The sequence below is a fragment of the Trichosurus vulpecula genome, chromosome 5, assembly GCF_011100635.1.
Source record: "Trichosurus vulpecula isolate mTriVul1 chromosome 5, mTriVul1.pri, whole genome shotgun sequence".
NCBI lineage: Eukaryota > Metazoa > Chordata > Mammalia > Diprotodontia > Phalangeridae > Trichosurus > Trichosurus vulpecula.
Window position 1 is genome coordinate 50,200,537 of NC_050577.1, and position 19,387 is coordinate 50,219,923.

Consider the following 19,387-nt stretch of genomic DNA (forward strand, 5'->3'; position numbering starts at 1 on the left):
AGATGGTGGCTGGAAAGCAGTGATTTGCGTTAGCTCCCCCCCAAGGTCCTTCCAAAAACCTATAAAAAATGGCTCTGAAAAAATTCTAGAACTGCAGAACCACAAAATAGCAGAGGGAAGCAGAGTTCCAGCCCAGGACAACCGGGATGGTCGCTGGGTAAGGTCTATCGTGCACAGAGCTGGAAGCAGAGTAGAGTGGAGCCTAGCGTGGCTGGCGGTAGGACCAACCAGACCCCAGACAGAAAGCCAGGCAGAACGGGCCCTAGTGCCCTGAATCAGTGAGTTACCAGAAGTCTGGCAGTTACCAGACTTCTCAACCCACAAACACCAAAGACAACAGAGAAGGTTAGTGGGAAAAGCTGTGGGTGACAGAGTGGAAGGAGTTTGCAGTTCGGCCACTGCCCCAGGGACAGCAGGGGTGGTGCAGCTACAGAACTACAGCTGAAGTTGCTTCTGGCCCCAGGCCCACCTGATGGGAGGAATTACATGGCAGATCAGAGCAGGAGTGCAGAGCCTGCTTAAGATCTGAGTCCATTCTGGGTTGGCGGTTCTTGGGGAAGGAGGAGTGCTGGTGTGGCAGAGCTGGCTGTATAGAAATAGCTCTGAAAACAACAGCGCATCCTCTCAAGCCTGAAACAAAGTACTCTTTACTCTACAAGCAGTCATATCCCGACGAAAAACTCAAGGGTCAAGTAAGTTATCTGGGAACATGGCCAGGCAGTGAAAACAGACTCAGATTCAGTCTCAGACTTTGGAATCTTTCCTTGGTGACAAAGAAGACCAAAACATACAGCCAGAAGAAGTCAACAAAGTCAAAGAGCCTACAACAAAAGCCTCCAAGAAAAACATGAACTGGTCTCAGGCCATGGAACAGTTCAAAAAAAGATTTGGAAAATCAAGTTAGAGAAGTAGAGGAAAAATTGGGAGGAGAAATGAGAAGGATGCAAGAAAACCATGAAAAACAAGTCAATGACTTGCTAAAGGAGACCCCAAAAAAACACTGAAAAATATACTGAAGAAAACAACACCTTAAAAAATAGACTAACTCAAATGGCAAAAGAGCTCCAAAAAGCTAATGAGGAGAAGAATGCCTTGAAAGGCAGAATTAGCCAAATGGAAAAGGAGGTCCAAAAGACCACTGAAAAAAATACTACCTTAAAAATTAGATTGGAGCAAGTGGAAGCTAGTGACTTTATGAGATATCAAGATATCATAAAATAGAACCAAAGGAATGAAAAAGTAGAAGAAAATGTGAAACATCTCATTAGAAAAACCACTGACCTGGAAAATAGATCCAGGAGAGATAATTTAAAAATTACTGGACTACCTGAAAGCCATGATACAAAAAAGAGCCTAGATACCAGCTTTCAAAAAATTATCAACGAGAACTGCCCTGATATTCTACAGCCAGAGGGTAAAATAGAAATTGAAAGAATCCATAGATCACCTCCTCAAAAAAATCCCTAAAAGAAAACTCCTAGAAATATTGTCGCCAAATTCCAGAGCTCCCAGATCAAGGAGAAAATACTGCAAGCAGCCAGAAAGAAACAATTTGAATATAGTGGAACCACAATCAGAATAACACAAGATTTGGCAGCCTCTACATTAAGGGATCGAAGGGCTTGAAATACGATATTCCGGAGGTCAATGGAGCTAGGATTAAAACCAAGAATCACCTACCCAGCAAAGCTGAGTATCATGCTCCAAATATGGAGTTTCAATAAAATAGAGGACTTTCAAGCTTTCTCAATGAAAAGACCAGAGCTTAATAGAAAATTTGACTTTCAAACACAAGAATCAAGAGAAGCATGAAAATGTAAACAAGAAAGAGAAATCACAAGGGACTTACTGAAGTTGAACTGTTTTGTTTACATTCTTACTTTGAAAGAGGATATGTATGATTCATGAGACCTCAGTAGTAGGGTAGCTGAAGGGAATATGTGTGTATATATATAGACAGAGAGCACAGGGTGAGTTGAATATGAAGGGATGATATCTAAAAAAAAAAATAAAATCAAATTAAGGGATAACAGAAGAGTATATTGAGAGAGGGAGAAAGGGAGAGATAGAATGGGGTAAATTATCTCACATAAAAGTGGCAAGAAAAGGCAGTTCTGTAGGAAGGGAAGACGGGGCAGGTGAGGGGGAATGAGTGAATCTTGCTCTCATCGGATTTGACCTGAGGAGGGAATACCATACACACTCAATTGGGTATCTTACCCCACAGGAAAGAAGGAGGAAGATAAAAGGGGGGGATGATAGAAGAGAGGGCAGATAGGGGGAGGAGGTAATCGAAAACAAACACTTTCGAAAAGGAATAGACTCAAGGGAGAAAATTTAATAAAGGGAGATAGGTTAGGAAGGAGCAAAACATAGTCTTTCACAACATGAGTATTGTGGAAGGGTTTTACATAATGATATGCTTGTGGCCTGTGTTGAATTCCTTGCCTTGTTAGGGAGGGTGGGTGGGGAGAGAGGAGGGGAGAGAATTTGGAACTCAAAGTTTTAAAAAACAAATGTTCAAAAACAACAAAAAAGAAGTTTTTGCATGCAACTAGGAAATAAGATACACAGGCAACGGGGGGTAGAAATTTATCTTGCCCTACAAGAAAGGAAGGGAAAAGAGGATGGGAGGGGAGTGGGGTGACAGAAGGGAGGGCTGACTGGGGAATAGGGCAACCAGAATGTACACCATCTTGGAGTGGGTGGGAGGGTAGAAATGGGGAGAAAATTCATAATTCAAACTCTTGTGAAAATCACTGCTGAAAACTAAATATATTAAATAAACTAATTAAAAAAAAACAAAATACAAGTAAATGTAGGCTACTGGAATACACCTAGAAAATCAGTCACATTTTGGGATGGGAAAAATTGAAATAAAAGTTTTAATTTGATTAATTCAAGTGCAGGTACCAAGGTAAAAATGTTGAGAAAAGAGCCATAGAGTTGGACTTTGTAGACAGGAGAAGCTAAACTAACTGGAGTGATAGAGGATCGGATGATTTTAAAACTAAAAAGGTCCTGAGAGATTGTCTTGTCTAACCTGCTCACTGTCCAGATGAGGAGATGGGCACCTGGGGAAGCAGGATGGTGAAGTAGAAAGATGGCTGGATTTGGAATCAGAGGTTGCTGTTGTTGTTCAATCACATCTGACTCCTCATGACCCCATCTGGGGTTTTCTTGGCAAAGATACTGAACTGGTTTGCAGTTTCCTTCTCCAGCTCATTTTTACAGATGAGGAAACTGAGGCAAACAGGGTTAAGTGACTTGTCCACAGCTAGTAAGTCTCTGAAGCCAAATTTGAACTCAGGATGACTCATCTTCCTGAATTCAGGACCACCACTCTTTCTACTCTGCTACTTAGGTGCCTTCTAGAGTCAGAGGATCTGGGTTGCAAACCTGATGCTATCATTTATTGCCCATGTGATGCTGAAGAATGGGGCTCTATTCTTCACCCATAAATGGAGAGGGTTGGACTAAATGGTTTGTAAGGTCTCTTAAAGGTCTAAATTTATGATGCTATGAAACTGAGGTCTAAAAAGGAGAACGGATGTGTACCAGGTCATGTGGGAGGTGAGTCATAGTCCTAGCATTTGAACTCAAGTAGTCTGGCAGAAGTATGTCATGGTGGATAGAAAATGGGGTTGGAGTCGGAAAAGATAAGGCCTCAAGGGATGTACAACCCTGTAGGAAAATAACAATCATTTTCATAATTATAAGCATTTATAATGGCGCTTTTAAGATTTTCAAAGTGTTTTACATGTGATTTGATCTCATTTGATCTTCAGAACAGCACATACATAACACACACAAACATGCCATGCTATCCAATAAGAATCCAACGGTGATCCAGTTAACGATAGCATAGAAAAACGGGCAGAGTGCTGGGTTTGGAGGCAAGAAGTGACGTTCAAATTCTCTGACACCTACAAGCTATTGAGATCCTAGACAAAGTTATATTTCCTTTACTTGCATCAATCAGCGCCCTAGGACATAACACCAAGGTATAAACAGGTTGTAATGGAGTTGACAGAGGGAATGCCCCCGAAGGAAGATCTTACACTGGCACAGTCACTGATCTTTTGTGGATTCATGTATCCTCATTTTAAATCCCACGCTCTTTCTGTTATGCCTTCTTGCCAAAGCCTGACATTCATCTGTAGTTTAGAGAAACGTTAGCTATTGCTTCATTTTGTCTTACCAAAAAAAACTGTTGAGAAAAGTTTAAATTGAGTACCTGGATCAAATTAAAATTAATTATTGCTATCATGTTATCATTTTTATGACAGATTGTAGAATATTCAAATTTTTCCCCTGGAATTTCAATTAGGTTCGGAGAGGGAGAAAACAAGCAGCCCTTTCTCCCACTATAGCACCAATTATTCTAAATATATTCCTTCACCTTTCAGATTCACATGAAAGCCTCTGCTTACACTTCATCATCAATTCTTAAACGGCTTCTCATATCCCTCATCTTCCTGTGCCTTTCCAGAAATCATCTCTCGTGGAGAACTGTGGCAAGATACAGCAGTAAGAAATAAGACTACCTTGGTTTATGCTCTTTAAAGAACAATATTCCCACATGTGCAAGTCAATAAACAGGAGCTCTCTTTATTCAATATGATCCCCTCTGGCTTTCAAATATTCCAGGGTTCAGTCTTAGTAACTCTGTGATGCACCACTGAGCAACGAAACTTTATTTTTTCTTTTAGCATATTGATTCAAGAACAAAGATATACCAAAAATTCTATCTTCCAGGCCAAAGAAAACAGGCTGGAGTAAATCTAACCTTGAATTAAAAATTATGACTGCAATATTGAATTTTGTATGCTTACAATACAAAACACTAAAAGGTCTTCTCTCTCGGGATTGAAAGGCCTTTATTCAGAGATTTTATATTTATTATCCTGACAAAGTCTAGCCTACTCTTGACAGTAGCTGATTTCTCATTGCTTTCTTCCATCCCCAATGTGGATTTTAAAAATAACACACAAACCCAGAGACTCTGTACATTTGAATTTTTAGGGTATTTTGCAATTAATCTAAAACACGCCATATAATAATTTCCCTTCCCTAACCTGGTCGAGAAGTAAACTACAGGAGAAAATATATCAATAGTAGAAAGATGGTGTTTTATGACTATGTGAGAAAAAAAAGATAGGAGTTTTATGTGTTTTTTAAAAAAAAACAGGGTGATTTAAGTCAGGTTCTTCATCCCTGCTGTAGTTAGTGAAAGGCATCGTGACCCTAGCATGCCTTTACTGAACAGTTAACATTTTGGTCCTACTGACCCTGGCTTATTTGTGAGGTGGTAAATTTAGCCCAGCTGTCTTTACAGGAAGGTCATGGCCTATAAAGGGGTGGAAGAGAAAATGAAAAATGCACACAAGAGATAAAAGCTACTACCAGGAAACTGCATTTCCATAGAATTATTTGCTAAAGCAGCATAAACAATGATATGGCATATGTTATGATCTAGCAGACCATATTATAAATGCCACATGACATTCTCTAGTGGCTTTTTGTTTGCATTTATCTTCAAAGCATTTCCTGGACTCTTTCTTTAAGATCATCTCAGTGAAAAGTCTTGACCGTATGACATTTATCCAAAGGATTTTCTAGTATCTAGAGCCAAATGATAAGAATGGAGGAGTCAAGTTCAATGCTTTTGTTTCCAGATTCACTCTTAAGTTTATTAGTCATAAAGTGAATAACAATACCCGGATTTAAATCACAGCTTATCACAATGGTGACACTCAAGAAATTTTGTTGGACTCATCTACACAGATTCAGGATTCTATATTAATGTTCTTTCAAACTCATCATTAAAGTCAATAGGCACTGATTAAGTTTCTACCATAAGCCAAGTGGTGGGGGTATGAAGACCAAAAGAAAAACAGTCCCTGCTCTCAAGAAGCTTTGATTTTTTTTTTTAAGAAAGGTCATATATTTACAGGAATAAGAAAATACAAAGCAATTTGGAGAAAGGAGAAAGAATTAACAACTAGGAATCACGAAAGGCTTTCCATAGGAAGTTACCTCTGAACTGAACACTGAAAAATTCTAAGGAGTAGGTGCATTCCAAGTCTTCAGGATAGCATATACAAGGCCTGGAGTTGGGAGATTAGGATGAGCAATACAAAGAAAAGCAAGCAAGTAGGTCATTTTGTTTTTTTTTTGTTTTTTTTTTTAAGTAGGTCATTTTGGATGCAATAGAAAACATATGAAGGGGAGTAAAGTGGGAAAAATGTCTAGAAAGATGAGTGGGAACCAGATGTTATAAGGCTCTGATGGCATTAGAGGCAACAGAGTCATGTGAGATCCTGGAATAGGGAGCAACATGCTGCTCCGGGTATTGGGAAACCTGAGTATGAGTCTTGGCTTTACCATCAACTAACTTCTTGGTCTTGAAGTGACAAACAGTGTGGGCTTTTTTCATCACTGAAAAATGAGGGGGTCAGACAAGATGGCATTTAAAGTTTCTTTAACTCTTCATTTCCTTAAGCACATGGGTTCAACATTCTCACCTATCTCTACCCTCCCTATTCATTTCACATAGCATTCCAAATACCCTGAAGAATTTATGTAGATGAAAGAGCTACCAGGGACTCAAAACTGCCTTAATCAGAAGTTAACAAAGTTCGATTGATTACTCACTAACACAAAACAATATCAATAATTCACAGTTTAATGTCTCTCACCCCTCTCCCCATATATTGAATATAAATTAAAGCCATTTTGGATACATTAATAAGAAACACACACGTATATACATATGTATATCACATACATGCTATTATCTATGGTCACATATGTTATATGTATGTGATAAGTATAATCTATACCAAGTCTACTAAATCTATACTTTATAATGTATAATTTGTAATAGGAAGATAATCTATATTACTTTTAAAAAGAAGAAGAAACTGAGGTTCAGGGACACAAGACAAATTATTTCTCCAGTATTTTGCTATCATGTGTCAGAGCTGAGATCTGAACCCAGGCCTTTGCAGACTCTAAATCCAAAATTCTTTCTACCGCATCATAATGCCTCAGTGACAGTCTATGGTAAGCTATCAGGAAAATTAGCTTTATAGATTTATAACCAGAAGAGACAGTGGAGGTCATCTGGTCCAAATCTTTCATTTTACAGTTGAGAAAACCGAGCTCAGGTTAAGTGAGGCTAAGTGACCAAGGTCATACATGGAGTTAAGTCACAGGGTGAAGATTTGAACCCAGGTCCTCTGAATTCAGATTTGACATTCTTTTCACTGCATAATAATCTCTATGCTAAATAAAATTAAGTTTATACTTTAAACTCCATTTAGAGTATCTGGTCTTTAATTTCTCTGTAAACTAGAACTTGGTGCCATAGAACAAACACCCATATCAGTAGAGAGACAAACAACAACAAGGTGTTGCATCTGCATCCAAATCAGCTACTTCCCAATCATCTGGGGGATGATGAGGGTGGGGGTGGGGGGAGGTTCCCAACCATTTAAATGTTCGAAAGAATAATAAAAATTGAATGCAAATATTTTAACAAGAAATACAAATCTGTTAACAAGACAAAGTAAGTGTTTAATTAATGTGTTTAATGAATTAAGAGTTTTTCCAAGACTATTAACAGGTTTTGACCCTATAGATATCAGAAAGGAACCTTGTTCAAGTTTAATTAATTAATTATTAATTAATTATTCTTCCTTCCTATTATTCCTCTCCAATTCTTCCTTTACAGTATTTTCATTACCTTACTCCTTGACTCAAAAAATTTCAGTGGCTCCCCATGAGTAACCAATAAAGCACAAACTCCTGCTACAGGCATTTAAGGACCTCCATAATCTCACTGTTGTCAAGTTGATTTCCAGTCACGTCTAACTCTTCATGACCCCATATGGGATTTTTTTGACAAAGATACCAGAGTGCTTGGCCATTTCCTTGTCCAGCTCACTTTACAGGTGAGGAAACTGAGGCAAACAAGGTCAAAGTTGAGTTGCCCAGGGTCACACAGCTAATAAACGTCTGAGGGCCAGATTTGAACTCATGAGGACAAGTCTTCCTGATTCCAGGAAACTACACCACCTAGCTGCCCCATCGCCACCTAGCTGCCCCATAATCCACACAATCTACCCCCACATCAATGCTGACCTTTGCAGCTTTATCTCCTATTTCTTCTCCTCCAGAACAACTGACCAAGCCTGCTCCCTTACTATTCTTGCCTTCCGCCATGCACATGCTTCTTCTTAATCCATGTACCATCCAAGGAACGGACTCCACATCCATCTCTACGTGTGAAAGTCCCTCCCTTCCTTCAAGGACCCAAATCGATACCATCTCCTCTGTCAAATCTTCACTGACTCTCTCCCCTACCTCGACACAAGCTTTATGCTTGTGCCCAATTTCTCATAGTATTTTACATTTGTAATGCTCTTTCTTGCAGGTTAGTAATTTTTATATGTATGCATGTATGTATGTGTGTCTAGCTATATCATAGCGACATGTCTTTTTGTTCTATGCAAATAAGAATGGAAGAACTAGAGCTGGAAGGGATGTCGGAGGTGATTTGATCCAACACTTCCATTACACAGATGAGGAAACAGAGGTTCAGGAAGGCCCATTGGACTTGCTCAACATCTCAGAGGTAGTAAGCTTCAGAGAGGATGGATTTAAATCCACGTCCCCCAATTCTACAGGCTGTGCTCTTTCCATTATATTATATCATATCATACCATATTACATAATGTTATATTACACTACATTATAACAAGAACAATGATGATGATGACGCTGATGACGATGATGATGATGACGATGATGATGGCATTTCTATCAAGCTTTACGGTACGCAAAGTACTTCCTAAAATATTACCTCACCTGATCCCCACCACAATCCTGGGAGGTAGGTGCTATTAAAAGCTTCTAGAGAATAAGGTCTGCATCATACTTACCTTTTCAAACAAATAAAAAAACTTTAGTACCTTACACTAAGGAAATGCTTGTTTTGAACCAAACAGGACTGTTCCTCACCCCAGTCTGCCACATATTCAGGATGCGAAATCTTTCAAAGGGTAAAGCTGCATTCATTTTGGGTTTATGCAAGTGACCAAATGCCTCTTAAGTTCCTGGGTGCACGTACGGCAATTGTTAGTGGGGCATGCGTAATATATTTAAACAAAACTTGGCTCCACCCATTAGAATGAGGTTTCCCAGTTTCCATCAAAGGCATTCGATTTCTCTTATCTCGGATATTTAAAAGCTATAAAGACTGTCGAGCTGCCCTCAGTTTTCCTGAGAAACAGAAAATGACAAAAAATCATTCAAAAAATTCAATTCCACGCATATTTATTAAGCACCTATTACATGCCGAGTACAGAGTTAATTCAGAACTGGGAGTTTAAATTCCAAGTGTATACACACACACACACACATACACACACCTCATCCAAACCTGGGGCTGTATCTTCAAACACAAACAAAAAAAGCATCACAGAAAAGCTATAAGTAAAGCCCTTCCCACATCCTAAGCCCTGGGTCTGGATGCTACTAGGTGTTTATTTTATCTGCTTTAAAGTAAGGAAGCCAATGGATTGTGCCTGGAGTGTGTTTTTCTGACACTCTCATCTGGCTGCCATCATCTCACATTCTCTCATGGGCACACATGCACACATGCTCACACAGACACAGTCAGGCACAGTAATTTTAATTAAAAGACAAAAATAATGCAAAATTAATCAAGTAAATTGCCAATTAGTGGATAAGCCACTCTTGTTACACTTAATAAAAAGACTATGAGGCCTTGTGCCAGGGATGGGTTTCGAATATAGAAACTCAAGAAGATTCAATTAATGATTTTCAGTAACTAAAGACACACTCAAAAGAATCTGTTAGTTGAGCCCTCTCATAACATTTAATTTGCGATTGAACCTGACCATTCTATCAGAATGCTTGGCTAGGTCTATGGTTTCATCAATGCAGATTTTCTTTCTATTCTGATCAGAAAGTAACCATCCATGCTTTCTCATTCTGCAAAATTCCTGCCTTGGTCTTAACGGAAACTGCCACCAAAGAGCAAACTCACATAATCAGAGGCATCCCCGCAGGCCTTCCTACATTTCATGGGAATTCCCCGGCAGTCTTTTGGAGTGACTTCTATCCCTCACCCCCACCCTGGCCACACAGTTTCCTTTTCTAATCAAACATTTCCTCCATGACATCTCTCATACCATTTGTTGCATAAGTAATCACTACAAGTACATACTGCAGCCTAATCACAAGCACCAATGTGATGGCCGCCTTTTTGGCCACTTACTCCAAGAATTCCCACCGTAAAATATCGCTGGGCAAAATGACTGAGTGAAAAAGATGTGAACGAATAGGAGGAAAAAAATGACATCAAAACCATTTGGGAAATTGTGTAGCACTTCTAACCACCTCAAATTCCTCCCTGGTACATATACAAGATTAGTACTTACTGAAAAGGCTGGCTGGTCTGCAAGACTTTCTGAGACTGAAACCCTGATTCTAGCAATTAGTACACTGCTTAGAAGCAGAAATAAAGTATCTTTGGTGAACACATACAAGTTATCCCTAATAAATATGTGGACATATTTAAAAATTTTTACATAAAATTAAAATTTGTGAGCAGGAAAGTCTACGAAAATACAACCAAAGTTATGCCCAAAACAGTTAACCATGCACATGGCACTCTATTGAAACATGTTTTTATAGACTATTAGGGCATGTCACAAGAAAAGTTCTCATTAAGCTTCACTGATTTACTGTACACTTTGGAAGTAAGAACGCCACTGCAGACACTGGAGGTTCAAGGTAAAGATTCAATGATCTTTGGCCTTGATAAGCAGCCATCCACAGATCCCCTTCTTTTAGGCGTTCCACGCTTCAATAAACTGAAGCAACGTGCAGTGCTTAACCTGATTCTAAAGTTGGACATCACCTATAAAAATCAAAGACACTAAATGCTCAGATTCTCTCCCGTCCCTCCCCCACCCCAGCAATACAACCAAGACCAAGCTAAGCTATAATGACAAAATTTTCTCACCATTGATGCCTTAAAAAAATGAGACATCCAAAAGCAAAGGAGCAAAAAGACTGTTGGAAATTTCTCACTTCACTGGAGTTCAACAGAATATTATCTTTGAAAAAGAAATTTTTTGTCTCCTTTCTCTTTCACTGCCCCCAGCCCCCTTCTGTCTTTTGGTGAAATAATTATGTTATAGCAATAGCCCATATCACATCTTCAGGCTTCTTTTTGTCCCAAGGGCAATATTTCATTCTACTCTTCATTTCTAATCAGAATATACATATTCAAACCTAATTGAAGCAATACATTGTCAACACATCATGCTTCCATGACAATCCCGGGTGTTAAGGCTTTGCTCAACATTCCATTCTCACTGGGTTGACAGAGAGCAAGGGCAATTCAGAGATTCCTGAATATGTCAAAAAGGAAGGGAGAAATCACGGAAGGAGCAAGGAGAGGGAGAACCAAGCCCTGTGTGTCTCCTAAGTCACAGAGACAAAGGCTGAAGGAACACGGTCTTAGAGCAAGATAAACAAATATGAAAACTTCTATGGAAGGTTCAGTTTATAAATGTGTTGTTGTTTAGTTATGCCTGATTCTTCATGACTCCATTTTGGGGTTTTCTTGGCAGAGATACTGGAGTGGTTTGCCATTTCTTTCTCCAGTTCATTTTACAGATGAGGAACCTGAGGCAAACAGGGTTAAGTGACTTGCCCAGGGTCACACAGCCTCTCCGAGGCCAGATTTGAACTCAGGAAGATGAGTCTTCCTGATTCCAAGCCTAGTGCTTGGAATTCACTGGGCCATCTAGGCACCCTTGGTTTATAAAATGAGTAGGCTAAAACAACCTTCTTCCCTTCAGTGATATTCAGCACTTGCTCTTCTAATTCTTCAAAAATTCTTGAGCCAAGTGTCATTTCAAGAAAGGTTAACCCAGCTTGTGAATCCTTGGGCTCAGTGGTTATGTCCCTGGGGTGATGATACATACAAGTGATTAGAAGCTGTGAATTCCCTCTAAATGTCAGGAGGATGAGTTGTATCTTGCTTGAAAGTGTTCTTAGTCCCAAACCCTTTCTGCGGAGTCTTCATATGCTGATGAGGTTTATCCATCCATCTCTCTCTCTCTCTCTCTCTCTCTCTCTCTCTGTATGTATGTATGTATGTATGTATGTATGTATGTATGTGCCTGCCTCCCTCTCTGTATGTGGGTATCTCTCTCCCTCTCTGTCTCTATCTGTCTCTATCTTCCTTCTTCTCTCCTTCCTTCCTCCATTGCATACTCCCCCCCATCCCCCACCCTTCCCTCTGAGCATGAAAGATGTTTCCCTTTCCCACTTCTTAATCTATCAAGCATTATTTGGATCATAATGAATCCTTCATTCCAGAGGAAGTTTTTTTACCAGGCTCTACAATGTAGTAGCTGTGTCTAAGCAAAATCCACACCACCATCTGTCTGGCATTCTCACAACATGACAAAATAGACTCGTAATTAACTGCTTTCCTACCGAAATCTGCCAGCTTTAACTCCCCCGTGTCACTGATGAGAAGATTCTGTGGCTTCAGGTCTCTGTGCAAAATATAACGCTGGTGGATGTAAGACAGTCCTCGCAGCAACTGAAACAAAAACAACTAGAAAAATGGGGCGGGGGGAGACAGAGAAGACACAGTTAAAATCTGAAGGCAGACAAATAGCTTCTATACACATTCTGAAGAGTAATTGTATAATATGAAAATGAGTATCAAATAGATTTTTTAAAAATCAAATCATCTGACAAAAACAGGAAGAATCTGTACAGAAAACTAGGGATCACCAAGAAACAGGAGTACTGGAATTTCAACCTGTTCTGTTAACTAGTAGGAAGATGTCACCCACCCAGAGTAGTCTAGAGCCAACTGGATTCTGTTTTCTATTAAATACATCTAAGTATAAAAGATTTAAACATTTGCAATTTTCTGTTTTGTTAATTTTAAATGAGAGTTTGAGTGGAAAATTCATTCCAAACATCATAAAGATACTAGAAGAAATAACTGGTATATAGGAAAGCACATAAGGTAATATATGCTAATATATGTCCATATATAACATCATACCATTGACACAATGCAGCTGGTCACGGTGGTCCTTATGGAATCACCCACTCATCTAAAACCCTAGAACCTGGCACTGGGAAAGTCCTTAAAGGTTGTCCAAATCAATCCCCTTATTTTATAAATGAGGAAACTGAGGCCCAAAGAGTAAAGTGGCTTGCCCAACATCACAAAGGTCATAACCATCATTAGCAGTATTTCACTGCAGTGCGCAGACTCCAAATCCAGGGTTTCTTCCTCTATGCCATTCTTAAACAGAGTAACAGACATGCTGGAGAATAGCGAACAGAGCCATAGACATCATGTGCCTTGGGTAGAGGTCAGGGGTGGGGAGGCGGGATCAACCAGCAAAATGAGGCACCATTTTCTTTTTCTATCCTCTAGTGATTTCCCCCAGAAGTGAGGCACAAATAATGCAAATCTGACTCAACATCTTCATACTATGGAAATGTTCCACTTTAAAAGGAAACAATCAGGTAGCCCCCTCTGCTTTGGGGGTTCTTGTTTCCTTTTACCTTATACTCTGCCCCTTTTTTGAATCTCAATAGACAGGCATGCTTTATAGAAAGAGGACAAAGAGAGAGGGAATAAAAAACAAACACATAGACAGTTAAATTGTATGATCTTGTACACATACACATACATGCAGTGGGGGGGGAGGGGGGAAGGATAGACATAAGGTTCAATTTCTATAAAATTGTAATTATTTTTCATTTACCCATATGGCTTCAAGAGATTAGACTGTTGCCTGAGGACTGATTTGTATCTTCTCTGATTATAGGATAGATCAGGAAAAAGAAAGGGGGTGGTTTTAGGAAGGAACACAAAGAAATCAAAAGGCCAAAGAGCAGCTGATGTTGATCTGAAAGAAAAATCCCAAAGTTGTCTTTGGACTTTCATTTAGATGTGTGAGATAAGGCCATAGTGAATGCTTCTGATTCTACAAGGTATAAAGTGAATTGTAGGCTTTCCAACCTTGTGATTATGAAAAAGGGTGTACATTTTAAATAGTTCCCTTGACCCCCAAAATCCTTTGCTGTCATTGCACATATTCTCAAAAACTAATTCCTGGCTACCAGGAGAAGCAGTACCCCTCCTCACCCCTCCCCCCACTTCCCAAGCTGGAGTTCTGGAATACTCATTTCCTTGGTTGTTACTTTCTATCCATTTTGGACTTTTACACTTTTGAAGGATACTCCTTCCCTCTACATTCTTGTTTGGTAGCAACATGGAGTCTTTGCAAACTTAAATGAGTTCATAAGATCATTGAGGAAAAGTAATCCTAGAAACAGATCATCACATCTGAACACCTCATTTGACATGGGGGGGGAGGCACTAAGAGCTGAAGTGCCGTCATCAAGATCATGCCAGTGGTAAATAAATACTAAAATTCGAACCTGGCTTCGTAGAAGCATCAATTTTGAACTTTCCAGTTCAGGACTTCAGAAATCTTTTCTTCCAACCAATCAATTTTACTATAAGGCAACTGAAGCCCAAGGAAATTAAGCGAACTGCATAATTAAGCAGCAGAGCCAGGATTCGAACTCAGATGCTCCATTGTCAGCATTCTTTCTACTCTCTATGCTGTTAATTAACTTTTTCCCAAGAGGCAGAAACACCTGGAACCTAGTCTTAGCCTTGAAATGTTTCTGCATCTATTATTATATTATGGATAAGGATTCAAATGTAAATTCCAGATAATTTTAAAATCCTAGTCTTATGATGCTTAAAACAAGTACTATTTGCATTAGACCACTGTTCTCCAACCAGTGCATATCAATATTTACAAAACACATACATTACTGCTAGGAAAGCTTGGTTTTACTCAATGCCAATAACTACATTTTGGCCAACTACCATCTTCTAACAATAACTATACCCAGGCTTCACTCAGAGTCAATAGCTAGATTCCTTTAAAAGCCCCTTGTCTAAATAACTAAAACCATCAAAATGAGGTAAAAGACATCCTGTACCCTGGCAACTAAAAGTTGCTTTAGTTTTCAACATGAACTTCAAAGACTGACACATCTAAAATGCAAAAAGACAGAAGGAATGAAAATTAGAACTGAAACTATCTCAGATGTAAACTGAGATTTTTTGTCCTTTTTTTTAATGAACCATTTGTTAATTACTCAGCAAAAGCACTAATGTCTTAGAGATAAAGAGAAGAAAATGTTCTACAATCCAAAAGGATGTCACCTGGATTGTGACAGGTTCCAGAGTATGTATTTGGGTGTCACAACACTTGCCTTGGGGCTCCAAAGGCAGAGAGAATCTTAACATCAAAAACTATTCCTACTGTTGAGTGTTGGGTTTTGTGTAGACTGATGTTAGCCCCTCTACTTCCCCAAGAGTAGATAAGGTGCTATTATAAGGACACAGACATTTAGTGGTCTATAACAAGATTGGAGCTAAATTAAAACGTGCCAGTCCTTTAGTTCATCATATTGGAATTTGCTATCATCCAAAAAAAAAAAACATTCAAAGTATCTTTCTGAATGAGTAATACAGACATAACCTCCATTACAGTCTCGGTAATTTTTGAATAACTTTGTTAAAGTCAATAATAACCAAACCTTACTCTTACACAAGGAGGCATTGTTGCATAATATAAAGAGTTTGTTGTTGTTCAGCGTTTTTGTTTTGCGGTTTTGTTGTGGTTTTTTTTTTATATCATGTATGACTCTTTGTGACCTCATTTGGGATTTTCTTGGCAAAGATACCAGAGAGGTGTATCATTTCCTTCCCCCAGATCATTTTACAAATGAACCAAGACAAACAAGGTTCAGTGACTTGCCCAGGGTCACATAGCTACTAAGTATCTCTGAACTGACAAAGATGAGTTTTCCTGGCACTCTGTCCACTGTGCCACCTAGTGGTACTCAAACTGTGGTCCAGGGACCTCAATGTCCCTGATACTCTTCAGGGAGTTCTCAAGGTCAAAATTACTATCATAATAATAATAATACTAAGATTTTAAAAAGCTTCTATTACATTATATATTGATAGTATCCACATAAACAAAAGATCTCTGGGATCTTCAATAATTTTTAGGAGATTAAATGTATTATGAGTCCAAAGAGTTTGATAACTCATGGTAGAGGAGGGAGGGACAGTCTTGAAAGTCACTGATTTAAAAAGAGCCATCTCTGATACCTATTGGTTATATGAACATAATCAAGTTATTTGACTTCTTAATGTCCCAGCTAAGTCCATCTATAAATTGTGAAATAGTTGTAGTTCTGCACTGATTGAAGGAGTTTCATCACTGAGAATTCCCTAAACCAATTAAATCATGGGTCCAGAATACATGGTGATAAATCATCTTGTTGATGACCACACATTTAAAACTGTGGAACTATAGCATCATGGAATAGAAAGGGCACAGGATGTAGAGTTTAAGAACCTTGTCTGAAACTCAGTTCCATAACTTACTACCCATGAGACCTCTGTCAAATTATTCCTTCCTGACACGCCTCCTTAACCTAACTGGAACATGATGGGTTAGCAGCAGATAATTTCTAAGGCCCTTCTGTAGCCAGAATGGACTTTGTTTTCTTTGAATGACTCAGCTTGCCTCGTTGAGCTTCCCTGGACGCTGGGGCTTGCTCTTCCAGGGCAGGAGGCCCAGCGACCATGCCAGGGATCGGAGAGCTTCCTGTGTGATGAGTCGTGGGGCTGGCTGAGGGGAGGTGTGTTAACGTGGTCTACGCTAGGGGGAGGGGCCAAGTCAAGAACCAATCGGCCCTGGTCGTTCAGGCGGCGCTTGATGATGTCAAAAACTCTATAAGAGGGGAGAGGACAGCTTGAAGATCCTCCTTTCCTTTTCCGGTTGGAGCCAGAGACGCCTACAGCCGAAGCTGAGCTGCCGGTAGCAGAGCTGACTAGAGGCTAGTGGGTAATCTTCTTACCGTAGAGGGGAAGCATGTATATGATTTTGCCTTATACCATCTCGCTTCTCTGTGGCCTCCTGGTTACCCTTGTAAGGCGGACTTATTGGGCCTGGAAGCTTTTGATGAAAATATCAAAATGGGGACGCTGGTTTGTGGGCTTGTTATTGTGGAGTGTAAATACATGCTTTAGTTCTCCTGCCTTCTGCCTAGAGAATTCCTTATATCCTGCGGTTCCGGACCTTTTAGGCACATATGAGATTCTCTTTGAAATCATAAATTCTGCCTTCCTAATATACCTTCTCACCTCTATCATTCCATGGGCCATTTCATACCCTCTCCATGTTGTTTCTCCTAATGTCAAATGGTTGATTTCTTACAAGGGAAAAGCACAGATGGAATATCACTATAAAAATTTGAAAATATATGCGTTCTTGATGGTAGGAGCAATGTCCTTATGGACTGAATATTCTTCTTTTAAAAAAGCTTTTAATTCACCTTGCAAAACCAAGAAATTTAGTTCTTGATTATCAGAATATGAAGAATATGAAAAGTTTGAAATTGGCATTTAAAAAAAAAGACAAAAGACACTAGGGGTCCTTTAAGGAATGTCAATAACAAGTGATTCTGGCATCAAAGTTGTAAAAAGGAATAAAAGGCCAGACAAGGAAGAGAAACTATGAATGGAGGCATAAAAGCAGGCAAGAAACTACACGAAACAATTCAACTAGAATAATCACTTAAAGCAAGAGAAGGTTAGTTATGCTGTAAGAAATTCATATCATTTTTTGCCGTCATCATTTCATGCCAATATGAAATTCTTTTATTTAAATAAAGTAATCACATTTTATTATAAGTCATCAATTAAAATTCAAAAATTCTTTTATATTATAAACCATTAAGTACAACTGTTGATGGCTCCTTCCCCACTGTTTGGGAAATATCTCTCATTACTTTGTAAGCATTACTAAGTGAGGATGGGCATTGTTTTTATTGTAAGATGGCAGTTTTGGCCAGCTTCCAGACCAAACTCCTGCAGAGTCATTAATTAACAGTTGATGAGACTAGATCAACTTTAACTGTCATCAAAATTAGACTGGAAAGAAGGTTCTTGGCAAGAAGAGAATGGAGAAATGCATACTTAATAGAGACCCAAATGTCTTTAGTGAAATTTTACCAATTATTAACAAATATTTACTAATCTTTACCAGTTATTAATTTCTGAACAATCTTTTAAAATTCTTTTCCAAATCTGAACTGCTCAGAAGCACATTCAGTATATGCTCAGGTATTTTTCTCCACAGATTAAAAAAAAAAAATCTGGATCACTGCTAGAAAATGACCCAAAGAATGTTGAAAGACACCTTGGGAATCAATCCTCTTTTCTTATAAATGAGAAAAATGAAAATCAATGAAGTTCACAGCTAAGTAACCTTAAAAAAACACCTTTAATTTATCTTGGAAAATCAGGGAATTTAGTTTTTGATTCTCCAGGATCCAAGTATGGGCATTAAAAGAGAGAGAGGAGAAGGCGCACAACTAGTTAGGAGCACAGAAAACATCCTTGGGGACTGAGAGAAGTTAGAATGCTATCCTAAGAAATGATTTTTCATTTGTACTTAAATAATTATTTTTCTCTTCCTGGGAAACAAAGAATGCTAGACAGTAGAGGGGGAGAATGGCCAAAAGGATACATTGTAGCTAGGTAACTCATGAAAGTGAAATACTTAGATGAAGGTTCTAAGAACCACACAGACAGAAGCAATTTTCCCAAAGGGGATCAGTTAAATACCTTTGCTAATTAATGAAGAAATAGGATACTGGAGCTTATCCAGAAACAATTCAAAAAGGAAAATACTTTAAAAGAGATTATGAAACACAATGTTAGAAAAGGATACAATTATACAAGCCCAAAGTTAATTGTATTCATAGCAGAAACAAAATCCAGATCACAAGGCCCATCACTCACTATATTTTTAGGTTTTTAATCAATAGAGTGTTGCATCAAAGCAGCTTCTCACTGGAAGGAATTTTTAACAATTTACTGATGAAAAGAGTAGCATCCTGTGAGAAAAGAGTCAATAGGGGAGAAACTGGAGCAGTCTAATTTCTCCTTTGTATTGTGGTGAGCCTGGTATTCACAGCACACACAACTGTTTATACAACAGGAAACAGAACTGCATTCACACCAGCCCAGAGTTAATATTATGTGTTATTTGACAACCTCCTTGTGACCTGAGATCAAGAAAGTAAAAAAAATTACTAAAATAAACTATGAGAGAGGTCCTTTTTAATTCCAATCTCCTTCCCACTAAACTAAAAAGCAATACGGAAATTTTAAATGACAAAATAAAAATCTATACCCTAC

The 19,387-nt window shown here is 38.8% G+C and overlaps 1 protein-coding gene across 1 annotated transcript in view; it reads right to left on the minus strand.

The window, feature by feature from the left end:
- The window catches only part of CDK14 (cyclin dependent kinase 14), a 657,433-nt gene that overhangs the window by 319,131 nt on the left and 318,915 nt on the right, over positions 1 to 19,387 (minus strand). The window contains exon 8 of the mRNA XM_036761007.1: positions 12,547 to 12,670. Within this exon, the coding sequence (XP_036616902.1) occupies positions 12,547 to 12,670 (124 nt within the window). The remainder of the gene's footprint in view (positions 1 to 12,546; positions 12,671 to 19,387) is intronic.